General features: G+C 32.8%; 1 protein-coding gene across 1 annotated transcript; it reads left to right on the plus strand.

Moving 5' to 3' along the window:
• The first annotated feature begins 12718 nt into the window (after window positions 1–12718).
• On the plus strand, window positions 12719–15968 carry LOC120085442 (G2/mitotic-specific cyclin-2). The gene is made up of 11 exons (XM_039041403.1): window positions 12719–13052; window positions 13251–13314; window positions 13449–13596; window positions 13775–13834; window positions 13935–14133; window positions 14244–14369; window positions 14472–14561; window positions 15052–15273; window positions 15366–15464; window positions 15544–15722; window positions 15824–15968. The coding sequence occupies exons 2-11, from the start codon at window positions 13260–13262 to the stop codon at window positions 15966–15968; spliced, it is 1323 nt and encodes a 440-aa protein (XP_038897331.1). The 5' UTR covers window positions 12719–13052; window positions 13251–13259.
• Window positions 15969–21357: the final 5389 nt, after the last annotated feature.

The following is a 21357-nucleotide window of genomic DNA, read 5'->3' on the forward strand; positions in this document are numbered from 1 at the left end:
TCATTACATGAAAAATTACAGAATTCTTAAATCCCACAAAAAAATATAAAAAAAATAATCTAAAATTTTTGGAAAAAATGGGCAAGAAGTGCCGCTCTGAAACCAATTGAAGGATCCCTATGAAGGGTGCGCAGCGGAAGCGGACAGTACCAATTCTTAAAAATTTACAGAACGCAATTTTACAGAGAAACATAATAAATCATGCATTTAATTAAATGAAACATACATCATGCTTGAGAAACTAAGAAGAGAAAAAGGGAATAGAAGACTTACCCTTGAATAACAAAATATTCATGATTCCTCTTCACTGTGAAAATCACAAACACCAAAGGAGACACTACTACAAAAGTAACCTCGGTATTCTCTAGATGAGAATCCAGAAGGAGTGAGCTCTGACTATTTTGGTGAGGGAGGGATTAAGAGAGGAGAAGAGATGAAGAGCCTTAGATCTCAGACCTCCCTGTGAGATTTTTCTATAACTTTCTTTTCTTCACCACATAGAGAAGAAGAAAGTGTGTAACTAACCCATATACACGATCTTGAGAGGAAGAAGTGAGAGTTTGTTACAACTCCCTCCCAAATAACATTAATTCAAAAATAATTAAATTAAATTAAATTAAATTATTTATTTAATAAATTATTTAATATATATTCACATGATAACTACTTTATCATATATATTAAACTATATGTTATATCAAATATAACATACCTTTCTCTCACCAATGACTTTTATTATAATCACATTTATATTAATTTTAATCATATGAATCCAATTCATATAATTAATATTTGAATCATATTCAAATATTTATTTCCTCTCATAAATACTTAATATTATAATGTATCAAATACATTATAGTAATTATATCATATATAATTAAATTAAATTAATTATATCACATATAATTAATTCCATCAATTAATTTGATCAATTCAAATTAATCCAAAAACTAATTTTCATTAACACCTATTGAGCTACCGAGGGGACCTCATAGACCTATAGCTTGAAGCTCCAACAGTACGTGAATAATTAATTAAACTCTTTAATTTAAATTATTCACTATTCGTTAGCTGACAGGCACTCCATTAAAGACCGTCAGTTGCACTTTTCGCACTACAAATATATTTCTGTGTCCATTGGATATAACCAATCAATGGTATGATGATCCTTCACAAATTGCTCATAAGTACAATTAGGCCAAAATTATCGTTTTGCCCCTATAGTTACATCTAACTCCTTAAGTACCATCGATCCCTCTAATGAACAATAAATCATAGTCCAATTATGATCGAACCCCTCTCGGACTAGGAGAGGGTGTGGCACCACATTGTTTAAGCCTTGAAATCAGCCCTTAAAGGAGCAATTTATCTATTTACCCCCACATTGGGGAATGAGTGAATTCCTTCTTGTGTAGCTATGTTCTCCTCCCCAATCAGACGAATCCCTAAAATGGTAGGCTTGTTGAGTCGGCGATCTGGCCACTCTCACTCATACAAATCAAAGGACTGCCTTCATAGGCAAGAGTTCATAACTCACTCAAGATTCAGGTCATGCTACCTATGGTCATTCTGGTGAATTGTAAGTCTCTATTATGAACAGCTTGTATAATGAGATTAAACATTTCGTAGTCCGGTTTTATACAAAGTCCTTTGTATAGAATATCCCCGCTCACATGTCTCCACATGAATGATCAGGATCAGATCATTTATAGCACTTTACAACAACTAGAACATCTACAAAACGGGTCATACTCGTAGTGTCACTAGGATAAGGTATCCAATACACACACACACATGACCCATCTTCATCTCTGTCGTCATTTGATCATTCTTCGTCTATGCCTATCTATCGTTGTTCGATCGTCGTCGCGTGTCCATTGTCGTCTGAGTTATGCCGCTATCTACTGTCAAGCTTCGAGTCGCTCATTGTTCGTCGTCCAGTTGAGTTGTGCACTGTTCGATCTGAGTCCGTCGTGTGTGCACCATCGTCCGCTGTCAAGCTGAGTCAATCATCGTTCGTCACCCAAGTTCCGCTCTAAGTCTGTCATTCATCATCCAGCGTGGTCGTTGGTGATCTGCTCGTCGATATGATCATCGTGGGCTGCTGTGAAGGTGGAGAGAACGAGGGAGAGACTAAGAGAATGAGGGAGGGAGAGAGAATGAGGGGTATGAAAAAAATGATTAAAATAAAAGAATGCACGTGAAGCAAGAAAACTTTTGAGTTTCTTTTTTGGAAATATGTATAATTGATTATAGGTTAAGGACAAAAAGGTAATTAGACCTTAATTTTTGTGTAATTAAGGAGCCATTTGGACATTTAAAAAAAAAAAAAAAAAAACTAGAAAAGCTGGCAAAAGTGAAATATAAGGTCTTTATTAGGGCCTTGTATGTTGTTATCCCTAATAATTATTTATTTTTTAGGCTTCTTGGTAAACTATTTCGTATTTGATTTTTTATTTTTAAAAAATAAGTCTATTTTCACTCATTTTCTTACCATGATTTGTATCAACTTAAGTAGAAGAGTTGAATTGTTAGCAAAATTCCAAAAAGTAAAACAAAAATTTTAAACTACTTTTTTCTAGTTTTCTAAAATTGACTTGGTTTAATATGGATAAAAAATTGATATCAAAACAAAAATTTAGAAGGGGAAGAGGTGTTTTATAGGCTTAATTTTCAAAAACTAAAAACAAGAAATCAAATGGCTACCAAATGGAGTCTTAAAAATTGCATTTAAATTTTTTTTATTGTTTCTTTAATGATTAGGAAAAAAAATAAACAGGCGTTAAACTCATAACTAAATAAAAATAATAATAATAATAAACTTTTTAACAATTTTTTCCTTAATTTTCAAAACTTGACATTAATTTTAAAAACATAGTTAAAAAAATAGATAAAAAAAAGTCATAGATAAAAGTAGTGTTTATAAATTTTTAAATATTAAAAACCAAAAATCAAATTATTATAAAACAGAGGTTAAATATTTGTCAAGTCCGACCATGATTGTATTTTTTGTCAAAAATTTCTTATTCACTTAGAAAGCTAGTCAAATAGAGTATAATAAGCTTCATACCTATAATATATTCCCCAACACAAATTTTCAAATGTTGTAAATTTTGAGAAGCACAATGGCAACATGGATGCCAATAAAATAAAATATAAATATATGAAATAAATAAATAACACAAGTAAATAAAATAACAAATTATGGATTTCTCCACTTTCTACAAAATTTTTGAAATTTACCCCATGTGTGTGTCTTTCAAAATCCACCAAATGCCACTATTTATAGGTAATTTGGCAAATATGAGGTGGATTATATGGACACTAAGAATGAGTATTTACAAGACACATGGACAACACTTTGGAAAATGAGGGCATGACACATGATTAATTGACAGTAAGCATAAGCATCTAATGGGAATCTATTTTCTATAATATTTATAATACTCCCCCTTAGATGCTCATTATATATATGGAATATGTCTCATTAAAACCTTACTAGGAAAAAAAACGTATTGGGAAAAAAATCCTAGTGAAGGAAAAAGAGTACATATTTTATATAATCTAATACTCTTAAAATTTATACAATACATTTACTCCCCCTCATGGAAACATCACTTGAGATCTCCGAGTTAACGCATTCCAATATTATATACCAAATTTTCAAAGGTTGTTGTAGGTAATGACTTTGTAAATAAGTTCGTTAGGTTATCCTTTGAACAAATTTGTTGTATAGTAATGTTTTCTTCAAGATCATGAGTGTAGAAAAACTTTAGTAGAATATGCTTTGTTCTATCCCCTTTAGTATATCCTCATTTGATTTGGGATATGCATGTTGTGTTGTCTTCGTATAATATTTTTAGAAGATTTTTACTATAAGATAAATCACATGTTCCACAAGTGTGCTGAGTCATTGATCTTAGCCATACACATTCTCAACTAGCCTCGTGAATTGCAAGAATTTAAGCATGATTTGAGGAAGTAGTTGATATGGTCTATTTGACGGATCGTCATGATATAGCAGTTCTTCCACATGTGAATAGATAACATGTTTAAGATTTAGCCTTATGTGGATTAGATAAATATCCAGAATTTGCATAACCAACCAGATCAAAATTTAATTTATTTGAATAAAACAAACTCATATTAATCGTTCCTCGAAGATAATAGAGTATATGCTTAATTCCATTCCAATATCTTTTAGTTGGAGAAGAACTATATCTTGCTAATAAATTTACTGAAAATGCAATATTTGATCTTGTATTATTAGTAAGATACATAAGTGTACCAATTGCACTAAGATATGGTACTTCAGCACTAAGTTCTTCATTATCATCTCGAGGTCAAAATATATCTTTCCTCACATCTAATGAATGAACTTCTATGGAATGTTTAATAGATATGCTTTGTCCATATAAAATCTTTTCAAAATTTTTCCGGTATAAGTTACTGATGAACAGATGAACAAATATTCCATCGACTAAATGCTCAATTTACAAGCTAAGGCAAAATTTTGTTCTTTTGAGATTTTCATCTCAAATTATTTCTTAAGATGTTTTATTTCCTTTTAAAGCTCTTCAGGAGTTCCAATTATATTTAATTCATCAACATATACAGTTATAATAGCAAATCCTAACTGTGATTTCTTTATAAAAACAATGGACATATTGGATTGTTTTGATATCTTTCTTTCAACAAATATCCAATCAGGTGATTGTACCACATTCGTCCTGATTATTTTAATTCATACAATGATCTCTGCAACTTTATTAAATACAATTATCGGAAATTTGATTTATATGTTTCAGGTACCTTAAATTCTTCCGGGATTCCCATGTAAATATCATTATCAAGAGATTCATATAAATATGTTGTGACTACATCCATAAGATGCATATCCAGACTTTCATAAGCAGTCAAGCCAATTAAATATCTTAATATAATTACATCCACCACAGGAAAATACATCTCCTTAAAATCAATATCCTTTGTGAAAAACCTTGTGCAATTAGTCTTGCTTTATATTTTGTGAGCTTATTATTCTCATTTCTTTTCCTCACAAATATCCATTTGTATCCCATAGGTTTAACACCTTTTGGTGTTCGGACTACTGGTCCAAAAACCTAACGTTTGAAAGTGAGTTTAATTCTACCTTGATTGCTTCTTTCCACTTAAGCCAATCTTTTCTGTGTCGACATTCTTCAACAAATTTTGGTTCATAATCCTCATTTTCAGATATAATATCAAGAGCAACATTATATGCAAAAATATTGTCAATAATTACATTAGTTTGATTCCATCTTTTTTCTATCATGGCATAGTTTATTGAAATCTCATTATTATCTTTAGGTATTTCACCTTCCTCACTAGTCATGTCAAGGATTTTTTTCATGGGTATTTACATCATCAACCAAGTCTTTTTCACTATTATTTCTTTTTCGTTTTCAAGGATTTTTATCTTTGGAGCCCACTGGTCTACCACACTTCTGGCGTGTTCCAGATTTATTAATGATAACTTACTATATTGGGATATCAATTTTTTATGGAACATTTGCAACTGGTATATGTGATTTCATTACTTTCTTTACACTATAAATGGATCTGGTAACTGATTTTTTATATTTTGCAAATGAATTATCTTCTGAACTTCAAGTTCACATTGATCTATATAGGGATCCAAATGAGACAATAACATCCCATGTAATTTCTTTTTCCAACTTCTTAATTCCTCCCCTAATGTTGGAAAACTTGTCTTATTAAAATGACAATCAACAGATCGTGCAGTAAATACATCACCCATCAGGGGTTCAAGATATATTGATAATTGGTGGAGAATCATATCCAATATATATTCCTAACCTCCTTTAAGGACCCATCTTAGTATGTTGTGGTGGAGCAATTGAACATATATTGCACATCCAAAAATTCTCATATGAGAAATATATGGCTCATGACCATAAGTTAATTGTAATGGCGAGTACTTATGATAAGCTACCATCCTAATGCATACAAGTGACATTGCATGCAAAATATACAGATGCAGGAAGCTTAGTTCTCATAATCAATGATATAACAATTAACTGCATATGTTTTATGAATGGTTCTGCTAAACCATTTTATGTATGAACATGAGCTATAAGATATTCAACGCTTATCCCAATTGACATACAATAATTATCAAAAGCTTGGGATGTAAATTCATCAGCATTATCAAGACAAATGGTCTTAATTGTATAATCATGAAATTGTGTTCTTAGCTTAATTATTTGAGCAAGTAATCTTGAAAATGCAAGATTTCGACTTGATAATAAGCACACGAGTGACCATCTGTTGGATGTTATCTATTAATTCCATAAAATATCTAAATAGTCCACTTGGTGAGTTAATAGGTCCACAGATATCACCATGAATTCGTTCTAAAAATATAGGTGATTCAGTCCCCACTATAACTAGTGATGGTCTAATTACCAATTTTCCTTGAGAGCAAGCATCACATGATAATTCATTAGATTGAAGAATCTTCTAGCTTTTCAATGGATGTCCATTTGAATTCTCAATAATTCTCCTCATCATTATAGATCTTGGATGACCCAATCGTTCATGCCAAATGCCCAGTCATTCCGCATTGGAAGTATTTATTTTCAACACTTTTTGAACTCTTATCTTGTGGAGTTTTTTTTTTTTTTTTTTGTGATCATCATTCTGTGTGGTTCTTTTGAAAATTGAATGATTAGAATGGTCATCACGTAATAATAATTATTTCTTCCTCTGCCACAATCACGACCTTGGCCACGATTATTATTAAAATTCACAACATTCACTCCAAGGAATGGTGTCAATCTGGTTGGTCAAAATTCATGATTTTTCATCAATAACTCGTTATTTTGTTCGACCACAAGAGGACATGAAATTAACTCATAATACTGTTTAAAATCCTTTTCTTGGTATTGTTGTTTTAAGAGCGTATTTGAGACATGAAATGTAAAAAATGTCTTTTCTAACATATCAGCATTAGTAATTTTCTCTCCACATAACAACAATTTCAAACTGATTTTAAATAATGTGGAGTTGTAATCACTTACTGATTTGAAATCTTAGCATCAAGTGCATCCACTCATAAAGCTTTAGGAAGAATAACTATTTTTTTTATGATCATACCTCTCTTTCAAAAAATTTCACAAGATACGGGGATCTTTTATTGTAAGATACTCTATTATCATCCCTCGTGGAGATGATAACGAAGAAAAATCATAGCTTTTGCTTTGTCTTGATTGAATGTTGTATTTCCTTCTTTAATAGTCTCTTCAAAATTCATAGCATCCAAGTGGATTTCGACATAAGCACCCATGACAAATAATTATTTTCGTTAATATCAAGGACAGTAAATTCTAATTTTTTGAGATTTGTCATGGCAACACAATCATAAAATATTGTATTTAGGTTAGAAATTTAATAAAGATTAAATATGCAAAATAACATTAAATTTATTAATTATAACAAAGAGGAAAAAACTAACATACCTTTAGAACCTACCTTTAGTTGGAAAAACGACATGCGGATAACTTGTTATGAAATTGAGGAGCACAACGGCAACACGGATACCAATAAAATATAATATTAAAATAAATAAATATAATATAAATATATTAAACACACAAGTAAATAAAATAACAAATTATGAATTTCTCCACATTCTCCAAACTTTTTGAAATTTGTCCAATGTGTGTCTTTCAAAACCCACAAAATGTCCTTGTTTATATGTAATTTGGCAAGTAGGAAGTGGATTATATATGAATATTTACAAGACACATGGATAACAAATTTGAAATTTTGGGACATGACACATGATCGATGGACACCAAACATGAGCATCTAATGAGCATCTAATGAGCATCTATTTTCTATAATATTTATAATATCAAAACATTTTGTAAAGACCAAACTATCAAACAATTCACAATAAATTATTGTTATTGCGATAGTTTTACGTTCTTTTACTCTTTTACTCTCTAGCTTTATCATAAGATTTCGTACTACTAAAAGTAATTGTCTTTACCTTATATTCCATGATTTTTTGTTTTATCTAACCAATATAAAATTGTAGTCACACAAACACTTGCTCATATGAGAAAAAGACAAACTGGAAATTATAAACCGATAAGAAAAGTTAAATCTTCTCAAACTCCAAACCATATTGTTTATTTCCACTTTATAATTTAAAATCTTATTATTTAAACAAACGAATTTGAAGGATACATCGAAATTAATCAAGAAATATTGGTCCCCATTCCAAAAATTTAATAATCTAAAGCACTAATTAATTTAATTATATAAAGTTTTATTCAGGGGCACTGCAAAAACAGCCCATAATGTCGGCAAATTTGCCCAGATTATTGAAGAACAAAGTCATTAGAAAACATCAAAACAACCAATTTACAGTCTCCAATACATTAAATATGCAATCTCTACCGTCCGATTCATCACATTACAATCCTACGGTTACGTTTCCTTTGACTTCTGACAAATAAGGTTGACTGTAGATTTAAAGCACTCAATCACAAGAACTGTTTGATTACAACACGCAATGGTGAATTCCTACGTGGCAGTCAGAAGTCAAACCACGCATGATATAACGCAATCAAAACATGCCACGTGTCAATCATCAATCGAAGCACTATCAGTTTTGGAGCGGGCATATCACTGGTGACTGGATAATAATAAATAAATAACACGCCCAATAATGAATTAAAGGAATATTTTAGTCCGTTATGTTTTTTATTTTTATTTTTATTTTAGTATGTATGTGAATCTAGCGTATTTGAAAGGTAACGCCCATTGATGTTTAACCACCCATATAAGTTTGAAATATCCTTCGACTAAAAAATATGTCATATAATTTTAGAACATTACTTAAAACCCTTGAAAGAAATAACTGCTTTTTTTTTAGTAAAAAAAAAAAAAAAAAATTAGTCACGAATTTTGGATCTAGTTTCTATTTGATTCATAAACTTCAAAATATTACATTTTTAGTTTTTAAATTTTAAATTTATTTCAATTTAGTACCGAGTTTCAAAAAATGTAAATGTTTCAATTTGATATATAGGTTTCAAAGTTTACACTTATAACCTTGATTTTTTTTAACTAAATATTTACTTTCAATCTTTTGTATTAATGTTCTTTAATTTTTTTTAAATAAAAGAATTATAATTAATTAAGTTTCATTATTTTCTTATCATTATTAAATATAATTTTAAAATTTTACTTTTGCAGTTATTTCAAAAGAAACCAATATGATTATAAGTTTAGTAAATGAATTTTCAACCACTACGTTTCTCATAATTTTCAAAATTTAACTGGTAGGTTCTTAATCTATAATTTTAAATTTATTATATCTTTAGAATTCTATCTAATGAATCACTAAATCTATTAATTTTGTGTTTAATAGAATTTTTATATATAACAAAAATTATATTATATTTTTGCTTCGGCTTGATAACTATTATTTTTTTTAATTTTATTTTTTTATTATTTTTTTCATTTGTGCTTGTTTACTAACTCGAATGACTTTAATTATTTTCATAATTCTTAAGCAAAACATTTGAAGGTTTAGCCAAATAAATAAATTGTGGAAACAGATGTTTGGCTGAATAATTATTGTATATTAACTTGAGAATTACATAGGAATTTTATAGAAAGGAAGATAATCGAATTTTCTAATTATAACCTAAATATATGCATAACACATAAATAGGCCTAAATATCTCAACACTCTCCCTCAAACTCAAGGTGATAGAAACAACTTGAGTTTGTAAGCGGATAAACTGAAACAATTGGACGACAGAAACTGAATAAGTAATTCTGAATTAAAACACGATAGATCCGGGTGGGAAACAGAAAACCCATGAAGAACTAGAACACAAAAAACTTCCAGGCTAGAAACAAGAACTCACGAACTTCTAAGTTGGAAATAGAGACATTCACAAAGATCTAAAACAAAACCCATTAACAAAGACAAACCAAAACTAGTCTTGACTAAACCAAACTAAAACTAGGCTTGTCAGAAGCAAAGTATCAAGTGGGTTTGGGTTCTGTTTTGTGGAAGATCTAGGCGAGCATCAAGTAAGGGGAGCATCGAGTGGGTGAGCATCAAGTAGGTGAGCATCGAGTAGGGGATCGAGGATTGAGTTTTAGATCGGATCGAGTTCTTCACAGTGGGTATCGAGGATCGAGTTCTAGACCGGATCAAGTTATGGACCGAATCGAGTTCTTTATAGTGTTGATCATCAAGTGGGTCTTATTTTGCAGCATCAAGTGGGTGAGATCTAAGATGCGGAAGAGAGGTTGGGCAACGACAGATTTGGGTAAATGTGAAGCGAATCGAAGATGGATTAGTGCGTAGATCTACCTCCGTCGATCGCTGTCGATAGAGGCAGAGATCGAACAACAAAATGGAAAACTTTAGAGATTGGGCTCTGATACCAATTAGCTACCATCAACATTATTTCAAAACTCACATTTGTTACAATATTTATTATTTGTTACATTATTTACTATTTCATATTTATCATTTTTTTATTATTTGTTACGGTGTTTACTATTTCCTTCTCAAACTAAAATAGTTTACACCCTAAACACATACTATTATAACCCAAACCCAGATAATCTACCCCCAAACACAAATTATTATAACATAAGTATAATATCTTATGATTATAATAACTAACTTTTTGCCTCAAACGTCCCCTTAGTGCTTATAAGTTTATTAAAAAAAAAACATTTATCATATGAGCTCTAAACTTTAAACTTTTTATTGAGTGGGTCTACAAATTTTTAAAATTATAAAATAATTCGACAATCTACTGAAAACAAAATCAAACATTAAAAGAAAGATCAATTAAACCCAAAATTTAACTTATAAGCACTTTAATAAAATTTTAAGTCCTATTAAACATAAGATTGGAAAATCATATACTCAATATGTTTTTATTTAACACAAATTCAAAAGTTTCTAAGCTTGTAATTTTTTCAGTACAACGAGAGGCAGGTAATTCAAATCACAAATCTTTTGGTCATTTAACACATACTTTATGTCAGTTCAATCAAGTTCACTTGTAATTTATTGTCATTATTCGTTTATCACTTGATCTAAATAGATTAAAGTGACTTTTAGCATATTAGAAGTCGAACTGCTACCTTTCTTACTCCCTCTGGGAATCAATTTTCTATTTCATTTGTATAGTTATGAAAATTTCTATTACTATCTTCATTTATTTCTTATCATATCGACATACTTAGAAATATATTGATGAAGACAATTTTTTAGGGTAAATAATAGAAGTGTTTTGGTACTAAAAATTTATACAATCGTCTTTGCCTTGCAAGCTTCAACGTGACAACAAAGAAGAATTGCATTACATATGTAAATATAGGCTTAATTCACCAAAATATTCTCCCTAGAAATAAAAATATATGGAAATGATTATTGGAGATATATATGCCGGTGGTAGATCCAACACTTTCCTAAATGAAAAATAGACAAAAAGAAACAAAGTGATTGTGATGCATTATTTAAAATATCGAAAAGTTATACGCAAATAATTTAATCAGCCACATTAAAAAAAAAAAAAAATCAACTACAGAAATAAATATTTTTAAAAAACACTACATAAATAAATCAATTAATGAAAACATTTTAAAATAATCGTAATTGTTGAAGCTAATCCAATCCAACTAATTTTTAAAATGACGTTATTGTCTATTTTGAGTTTAAATTATAAATTATGGTGGTCTTAAAATTACATGTTCTGTTTAATCTTCTTTTAAATTTATTCTCTCATAAATTTTGGAAAATATCGGTTATACAGTGAACTATTTTTTTTCTGTCAAACATCAAATTTAAAATAGGTTAAAAGTACCATTTTGATTTATATAATTTTGAGTTTATTCAATTTTAGTCTCCGTACATTCAATCGGTCTTAAATTATGATGTAAAATACTACAATATATGAATATACTTCTAAAATTCATCACAAAAATGCTAATAAATAGTAAAAAAGATTTTGAAACTAGATATTCAAAATTGAATAAATTTCAAAATACAGAATCAAAATGATATATTAACCTTTAAAATAAATAAGTAATACTTTAAATACACGAGTTGGCGCTCAATATTATAATTCAATTAAATAGCATTATTTGAATCTGAACTTTAAAGAAGTAAAAATGCTTTGACCTATCGGTTAGATTTGTATCAATAATCAAAACTGTTAACACTATTCATAAAACTTTCAAAATATTTTCAGGCTTTTTTTATTTTGACAAAAGTAATCCAATGATATTTGAAAAAATACCCCCAAAAAGGTTTTTTTTTTTTTTTTTCCCTTAAGAATTAAGATAATTATTTAAAAAAAAATGAAACAATTGAATGAAGGTTAAATTAGGTGAGGTGAAATTATTATTGGGATGAGAAAAGATGAACGTTAAGTGAAGTGAGTTGAATTCTAGGGAGTGAAAAGACAATTTTAGCCTTTAAAATGGATTGTTGGAAGTGAACGGGAAGAAATTTTGAAAGCACATGGAGAGGTAACCGTTGAGGGAGCGCAGAGAAACACGCGACTTTTCATCAAAGAGATCGGACGGCTATGATTCACTAGCCGTTAGATTTAAATTTTTTCGTAGCAGGACCATGTGCGGACATATATCCGCTGTTTACGTCTCAATTTCGCTTATGCAGTTTGGAATTTGGGTTTCTGTTCCCTCTTTCTTAATTTTCCCATCTTTTCTTTTTACCTTCTTTTGTTCTATACTACGACCAGAGAGAGAGAGAAGAGAGCGTGACCGACCCACTTCGAGACTGTAAGAAGAGTGGGGCGGAGAGAAGCGGCGGCGTACGGCAGAGAGAGATCGCTCCGGCTACTGATGGAAGTTTTTCGTAGTTGTCTCTCTCTCGCTTGTTTGAAAGTGGAAGCACCGGCTAGCACTCATTAGCAACTGCAACCTTTTTGATCAAAAGTCTTAAAGGAAATTTCGGGAGTTCTTGATTTTAGAAGGTTGGTTTTTGCGGTTCACGATCTGGGTATTGCGCTTCTTGATGGATTCTTCTCTTCATTCTTTTGAAGTTTGAATTTTTTTCCCTCCATAGCTTGAATGAATAGTTCGTATTCTTTGACTGTAATGTTCGATCTTCTTTGACTGGCTGTGGCTTTGGCGATTTGATTCTGAAATCTTGTGGGAGTTACGATCTGTAGGTGAAGGAAATGGCTGGATCGGATGAGAACAACCCCGGAGTGATGGGACGGGCAAATCTCCATGGTAATTGAATTAGAAATTAACATTTTTTTTGGGCGTTTCTTCAGGATGGCATTTCCATTTGATTTAAAATTATAGTTTTTCCTCAAGGCCTGTGTTGGAAATGAATTTTTGTGTCTCTTGGATGAATTTTAAAGGGAGTTTACGAATTGTTGGTGGTGGCGGTGGCAAATTTGTGGTGGGGATGGGTCAAAACCGCAGAGCTTTGAGCAGCATTAATGGAAACGTTGCAGCAGCTCCTCCAGCCCCTCATCCCTGTGCAGTCCTCAAAAGAGGCTTAACAGAGTAATTCTTTGATCTTTTAATCTGTTTAGTTCCTAAGATAATTCAGGACAATGAAAATTCCCTTGGATCTTTTGCCTCTTTCTTGTTTTAATCGAGGACACGAGCGCCTATCTTTTGTTTCTTTCTGTGTTTCAACTCTAGATCTTACATTTGAGTTCTTTCATCCTTAATTTCTCAGAACTGAAGCTGTCCTCGACAATAAAGATCCACGGGTTCCAATTCATCGACCAATCACTCGGTTAGCAAACCAGCCTCCTAAAGCCTTAGTGTATTGAAAATAATTGACAGCAATTTCTCTCACAGCTTCTTGATCAATTTCTTTTTCTTTATTTTTTCAGGAAGTTTGCAGCTCAGCTGGCCAATAAGCAGCAGCCACCTCTGCCTGAGGTTGATAAAAAGCCACTGCAATCTGCTTCAACTCGAAAAGAGTCTTCATACCATCATCCCATCATAGAGGAAGATGATTCCATGGGTGAATCGGCTGTTCCAATGTTTGTTCAACACACAGAAGCAATGTTGGACGAAATTGACAGAATGGTAACGATTGAGACCCTTCTTTCTCTCTCTCGCTCTCTCTCTCTATATCACAATCGTACTCGTTCTTTCCTTGAACTGCTGCCATTGATATGAAATTTCATGATCAACAGGAGGAGGTGGAAATGGAAGATATAGAAGAAGAACCAGAAGTTGATATAGACAGCCGTGATAAAAATGATCAACTAGCTGTTGTGGAGTACATTGATGACTTGTATGCTTATTACAGGAAATCAGAGGTAAAGAATCTTCCAGACAAGACACATCATGTCTGAAACATAAACCTCGTGATCCTGTTCTTTCAGGCTCTTTGTTTCTTATTAAAATGTCCCTCCTCGCAGGTTTCTGGCTGTGTCCCACCAAACTACATGGCTCAGCAAGCAGATATTAACGAGAGGATGAGAGGGATTCTCATTGACTGGCTAATTGAGGTTAGTTTAGTAGTCACTATAGTCCAAGAATTGAGAATGTAACCTAAGTCTCACATTGGACTTCGGCTAGATAATGGTATGTAAGTATGGGAATGTAACCTAAGTCTCACATTGGCTAGATAATGGTATGTAAGTATGGGACAACATCTCTATTGGTAAGAGACATTTTGGTTGAAACAAAAGAAGGTAGCGTAAATGGACAATCTTAGTATAATTGTGGAGATATGTGGAGATTTTGTTGTCCCCAACATAGGAAAATAGTAACATAGGATTTGTGGTGATTTATATAAGAACAAAGCCTATGTGCATTCTTTCTTCTATACTGTCCTTTGCTCTCTAGTTAATATTGATGGATAATTTGAGGCTCGTGCTGGTTCAACTGAAACACTTCCACAAGTGAGAATGTGTTCTAATGTGAACACGAGCTTCATTTTAGCCAAACCAACATTACAGAGGAACTAACAAAACAGAACATCTGATTGGTTCAAAGGTACACTACAAGTTTGAGCTGATGGAGGAGACATTGTACCTAACGGTCAACCTGATTGATAGATTCTTAGCGGTTCAGTCAGTGGTGAGGAAGAAGCTCCAGCTTGTTGGAGTTACAGCCATGCTTATTGCCTGCAAGTATGAAGAGGTTTCTGTTCCTGTTGTGGATGATCTTATTCTCATATCTGACAAAGCCTACACCAGAAAAGAAGTTCTGGACATGGTTGATTTTCTTTCTTCTTTTGCTATAGCCTATCAATGTCTTGCAAAATTCTGAATACAAGAATGATTATTTAGATTGGTTTTTGGCTGCAGGAGAAGTTGATGATAAATACCTTACAGTTCAATCTGTCTGTTCCAACACCCTATGTCTTCATGAGGAGGTTTCTCAAAGCTGCTCAATCTGATAGAGAGGTAAGAAAAGACAGAATGAAGCAACATAAATACGCAACAAAGGAGGTTACATTTTGACTTTTTTTTCCCCTTTTACTAGCTGGACTTGCTCTCCTTCTTCATGGTGGAGCTGTGTCTAGTGGAATACGAAATGCTGAAGTATAGACCTTCATTAATGGCTGCTGCTGCAGTCTTCACTGCTCAATGCATGGTGAATGGCTTCAAAGAATGGAGCAAAACCAGTGAGTGGCACACTGGCTATTCACAAGAACAACTTCTGTAAGTAGAGAAAGATGGATAATTTTTTTTCCCTCTTAATAAAAATTTCTCTGTTTTTGATGTTGTTTCATATATAATGGAAAATGGGGTTTGTTTTTTAGGGAATGTTCAAAGTTGATGGTGGGGTTCCATCAGAAAGCAGGGACAGGGAAATTGACAGGAGTTCATAGGAAGTATTCCACATCCAAGTTTGGATATGCTGCTAGAAGTGAGCCAGCAAGCTTTCTGTTGGAAGAAAGGCTATGAGATAGAGCAAGTATTTGTTTCTGTGCATATAAAAGTTTAAAAAAAAAGTCTTTTTTTTTTTCAAGTGTGTCAAGAATAATTGAGTTATAATTGGCTGCTAACCTTGCTGCGCAATGCTTTTTGGGTCGGGGGGAAATGGGATGTTGTTGTAGAAAGAGCAACACAAGTTGCCCCTGCCTTTTTTTTTTCTTCTGAATGAGATTTCTAATTTGGACAAAAAAAAATCCATTTTTCTAAAAGTTATATACTTATGTTTTTCATCATGTGTACTTGAATGCATCATCTATGTATTTTTTTTTCTAAGTATAATGTGATTTGAACTTTAGACTTTTGACTTTAAGAAAACGTAGGTAATACACATGTCAATTACTGCTAAATAATATACTTTACTTTGACTAAAAGCAAATGCACAAGAAAATTTGTTGCTTTTTGTTATTACATGACGTGTGATCGTGAGTACACAATCAATTACTGCTAAACATGTCAGTTACTGCTAAAACAACGCTTTGCTTTAAAAGCAGATGTGTGAGGAAATTTGTTACATGTCGTGTGATTGTGATTAGTACAGTAAAAAATTCTTGATGGGAGAAGAAACCATTTGATTTCTACTCAGGATAGAAATAAGGAGAAAAAAACTGTTCAACAAAGTATGACCAACAAAAAAATCTTTGTAAAAACTTTCCTATAAACTCACTATCAACTCAGTAATCTTAGTTTAAATTTAAGTTTAAGTTTTACTCTAGTCTAAGTTTCATCGATAATCAATTAACCTTGCAAAAATTCACCAGTTTCAACAAGTATTTAGCATAACCTTTTACTCTAAAATATTAGTTAAATTTGTTAGTATCAAGTGATGTGTGGGAATTCTTTTCAGCATAAGTTGAAGCACTTAAGCTAAATCAATATTATATATATAAATTTAAGATTTATGTTGTAAAAGTTTTAAGGTTCTATGTAAATTGCATCACTTATTAAGTTCGAGGTGCATCTTGATTTTTTTTTCTTTTTCAAAAAGATATGAAGTGCATCTTGTAATGAAATTGAAAGTTTAAGATTTTAAATAAAACTGAGTTTAAGGGCAAAAGTTGTTTTCCTAAAAATTGAATGATCTATGAGATCTGAAATTGATTTTCATTTGGCCCTTGAGTTTTCGAAGAGCAATTACGTGGAAATTACAAATTTGGAACTTGATTTTTGTTTAGCCTATTTAATAAAATGGTCTATCGATGATAGCTGATATTGGTGTGATATGATTTATTATTAAAGATCAATCCTAAACCTGACAGACCGTTCTTTTTTCTGATATATGAAATATGATCGATTTTGTTTGCTAGGTGAAGGGGAAAAAAAAAGAAGAAAGTGACGAATTTTCGAATATTCAATAATAAACTGAAGATAAAGAGGGTGAATGTGGATTTGTATTTGGTTTTGAGAAAAGAAATAGTTTTTGAGATAATAAAATTGGAAGATTCAAAATAGCCCTTCATAAACGTCCCCCTTCCCCCTCGGATATGTTTGCCATATATCGGGGTAGAAGATGGAATCGGGACGGTTGGTTGCGGAGCTTGATGCAAGCCTTCCCCAAGCAGAATTTCCCGGGAGAGCTTTGACTATTCAAAATTCATTGTTCTAGGGTGTTGTTCGAGATAGGCTGGATAGGACCCCAAAGGTAGTTTCCCCATCTGATCTCTTCCACCTTTTCTCGTGATATAGAGTCCCACACAATTCTAAAGGGAATTGATTGTTTATTTAAAAAAATGTTGAATGTCAGCTAGCTCTTCTCGTTTCCCGACTCAGTCATTATGCAAGCAAGCAGAAGTTCAATGCTACACTGTTTTTGCATCAATTCCTTCCCAGTTTCGGGTCTCACTCCCACCTATTCCTACCGTCGAACGATAGAGAGCATATAGTTCTTTGTTCATCCCTAAACCATATGGTTTCCTACCGAATTAGCTCGCTTCATGCATGTTTCGGATTGTGGCTACAATTTTCTCCCCTGGCACCTCAATCGCTAATGCAAGCATTCATCTAGTTTCATTCTATACCCTGCCTTCCCCTTCGTATCTATTAGTCGCTATCCATTTTTCTTGCATCCATCTTGGAAGCAGAGCTATACCGATAGACATCTATCACTTTTTAGATTCGTCAATTCAAAAGGTTGTTATATTAATTATTTATTTGTATGACATATTTGCAACTCATTTTAGGGGACCCAACTAAAAAATGGCATGCATTGAAGAAATCACTAAAATTTGGCCTTTTGTTTATTGTCAATCCTTGATCCTCGATCAGAGGTCCAACTCCACCTTACCAATCCCATTCCACGTTCCTATTTCTGTTCCCTAATCCCAATCCACGTTAAACTACATGTCAATTCTTCTCGCTTCTCTCTCTTTGATTACTCTTCATTCTTGATCTCAATCTTCTCTCCATCTCAATCTTGTTTCTCTCTTTATCTCAATCTTATTTCTCTCTCTCTCTCTAAATCTCGCTTATCTCTCCTCAATATACAATTTCTCTTTGTTCTTGATCTCGATCCTCTTTCCATCTCGATCTCGTTTCTCTTTCCTCTCTCTAGATCTTGATTCTCTCTCCTAAATTCAAATTCTGCTACGTTTCTTAATCTCGATTCTCTCCTCCATCTTCTTGATCTCGCTTCTCTCTTTTTCCCAGAAAAACATAGAAACAAGAAGAAAAGAAAGCCAGAAGAAAGAAGAAGAAGAAAAAGAAAGGTAGAAGAAAGAAGACAGAAGACAGAAGAATAAGAAGAATGAGAAAGAGAAGAAGAAAGGCAGAAGAAAGAAGAAAAGGAAGAAGTAGGGGAGGAAGAAGAACCCGGTAGAAGAAATGTGAAAAAAAAATCTACGAAAGGTGAAGGAGAAGGAAGAAGGCTATAAGGGTAAAAGTGGTAATCTCACTGTTGGATGATGTAAGCAATGTTGGGATTTGTGCCCTAAAATCTCATGTCCTGTAGTTCATAAACAACTTTGTAAGAACACTTCTGATGTATAATATATATGATATTTACCTCAGTTCTTGACTTTGCATATTTAGATGTTTTTTATTTTACCACAAACCAATAAACTTAATATCCCTAGTTATCTTTATGTAACTTAAGCATGTATGGAGTGACATACAAGTGGATCATGTCTTAAGTGACAACCAAAATAGTCTGTAGTATATAGATATAGGAAGGAAACCTTATCCTGGTAGCACTACAGACGCGGCCCGCTTTGTGGAATTGTTACAAGTGTTGTGTCTTGTCACAGATGGTCTGATCCTGATCATTCGTGTAGTGGACATGTGAGCAGGGGCGTCCTATATAAAAAGTTTGTATAAGACCTGACCTCGAAGTGTTAACGTCTCGTCATATAACTCCGTTTATGACTGAGACTTCACTTCACTAGGATGACCATAGGTAACATGACCTCAATCCTGAGTCTGTCTCTTATACACATCTAGATGTGTATAAGAGACAGCCTCAATCCTGAGTGAATTAGGAACTCCTGCCATTGAGGGAGGTCGTTTGATTTACATGGGTACGAGTGGAAAGAGCGCCGACTCAAACCTACCACTTTGAGGATTCATCTGATTTGGGAGCTGGGAACTCAGCTTCACAAGATGGAGTTCACTCCTTCCCTAAAGCAGGGGTAAGTAGATAGATTTCTCTCTTAAGAACTAATCCCGGGGCTTGAATGATGTAGTTGCATGCACCTTCTCATGGACCGAGAGGTGTTCACACATAGTAGGACTATGTTGTATTGTTCATTAGAGGGACCGGTGGTACTTAAGGAGGAAGATGTAATTATAGAGCAAAACGGTAAATTGGCCTATTGTAATTACGAGCATCTGTGACGAGTCATCGTATTGATGATTGGTTACAATGGACATAGAAATATATCTATGGCAAGAAGAGTTCAACTGTCAGTCTTTAGTGGAATGCCTGGTAGTTAACAGATAGTGGATATCGTGACTAAAGAGTTTAGTCAGCTATTCATGTACCGTTGGAGCTTCGAACCTTAGGTCCTTAAGGTCCCCTTGGTAGCTTGGATACAAGTTGAGAGTAAGTTTTTGGGTCAGTTTGAAATGTTTAAATTGACAAGAGGGAGTTCGATTATATATGATAAAATTGAACTAGTTAATTATATATGATATAATTAACTTTATGTATGAGATACATTAATTTGGAGGAAATTACATATAAATATGATTTATATCTAGTGGAGAAAAAATACTATAATTAATATATGATATTAATTTATATGTTATGAATATGATATGATCACATTCATTGGACAGTTAAAAAGGAAATGGGACGACATCTCTTCTGTTTTAATAATGGATGAGTGAGTTTAAAGATCACTTTGAGACGCATAAATAGCTCACAGTGTGTTAAGCATGAGATGTGTGGACATTGTGTTAAAAAGTATGTCATCGCTTAGAAAATCAGTGCCTATACAATAGTGTCTGCACGATCGCTCACCTATACGATATTGCTAAGCGATCGCTTAACGATTACACCTGCGTATACTATTTACTAAACGATCGTTTACCTTTTCCTAAGCGATCGTTTAGCTCCCGATATTTACTAAACGATCATATAGACGATCGCTTAGTTTTTCTACACGATGGTTTAGACGATCGCTTACCTTTTCCTACATGATCGTTTAGACGATCGCTTACCTTTATCTTACACGATCGTATACTTCACCTAAACGATCAAACATTTTTTCTATACGATAGACGAGCTCATCTCCCACTTGCTTGATCGTTGTATACGATCTCTCTTCCTCTTTTCCTCTACCAAATTCGAACAAAGCCCACCTTTCGGATTCTCACTCCAAGAATACTGAGGGCTCTTAGTGGTGGTGTCATCTCCGTTTCCTTCTGTTCGTGTAGAGACTGTTCGAGGTAGACGATTGGGTTTTAGATTTGCCGTGAAGAAGAAGTCTTCAACTGGTATGATCTTTCAATCTCTTTAGTATTATGAATGCATTTTAGTATGTTTGAATGTATATGTGGTAATTCTGTCACAATGAATTGAAAAATTCCACTTCCGCTCGTAGGTACTGTTGAATAAGAGTTCCTTCAAGCAAAATGTCACTTTTCATTTGTTTTCAAAAGTGAGGCCAAATTTCATTTGGGCCTCTTATTTTAGGCACTCTATGCAATTTTCTCTTTGCAAACATACCAACCAATTTTGATACTCATTACAATTATTAAAGATTCAACTCATTTCTTTTTTTTTTTAAAAAAAAATCAAATTATAAAAGTACTTAACATATGACTACGAAATCAAATGGAAATGAATGTTTTACAAAAATTAAAACAATTGCTTTTCAGTAAGATCGGGGTGAGGGATTAACCACAGATTTGTTGGTCAATAACA

The sequence above is a fragment of the Benincasa hispida genome, chromosome 9, assembly GCF_009727055.1.
Source record: "Benincasa hispida cultivar B227 chromosome 9, ASM972705v1, whole genome shotgun sequence".
Classification (NCBI taxonomy): Eukaryota; Viridiplantae; Streptophyta; class Magnoliopsida; order Cucurbitales; family Cucurbitaceae; genus Benincasa; species Benincasa hispida.

Excerpts from the sequence above, each read along its gene's own strand:
- LOC120085442 (XM_039041403.1), top strand. The coding sequence starts at position 13,260 with ATGGCTGGATCGGATGAGAACAACCCCGGAGTGATGGGACGGGCAAAT. Across the intron at positions 14,134-14,243 it reads TGGACGAAATTGACAGAATG|GAGGAGGTGGAAATGGAAGA; the intron begins GTAACGATTGAG and ends CATGATCAACAG. Across the intron at positions 15,723-15,823 it reads TATTCACAAGAACAACTTCT|GGAATGTTCAAAGTTGATGG; the intron begins GTAAGTAGAGAA and ends TTTGTTTTTTAG.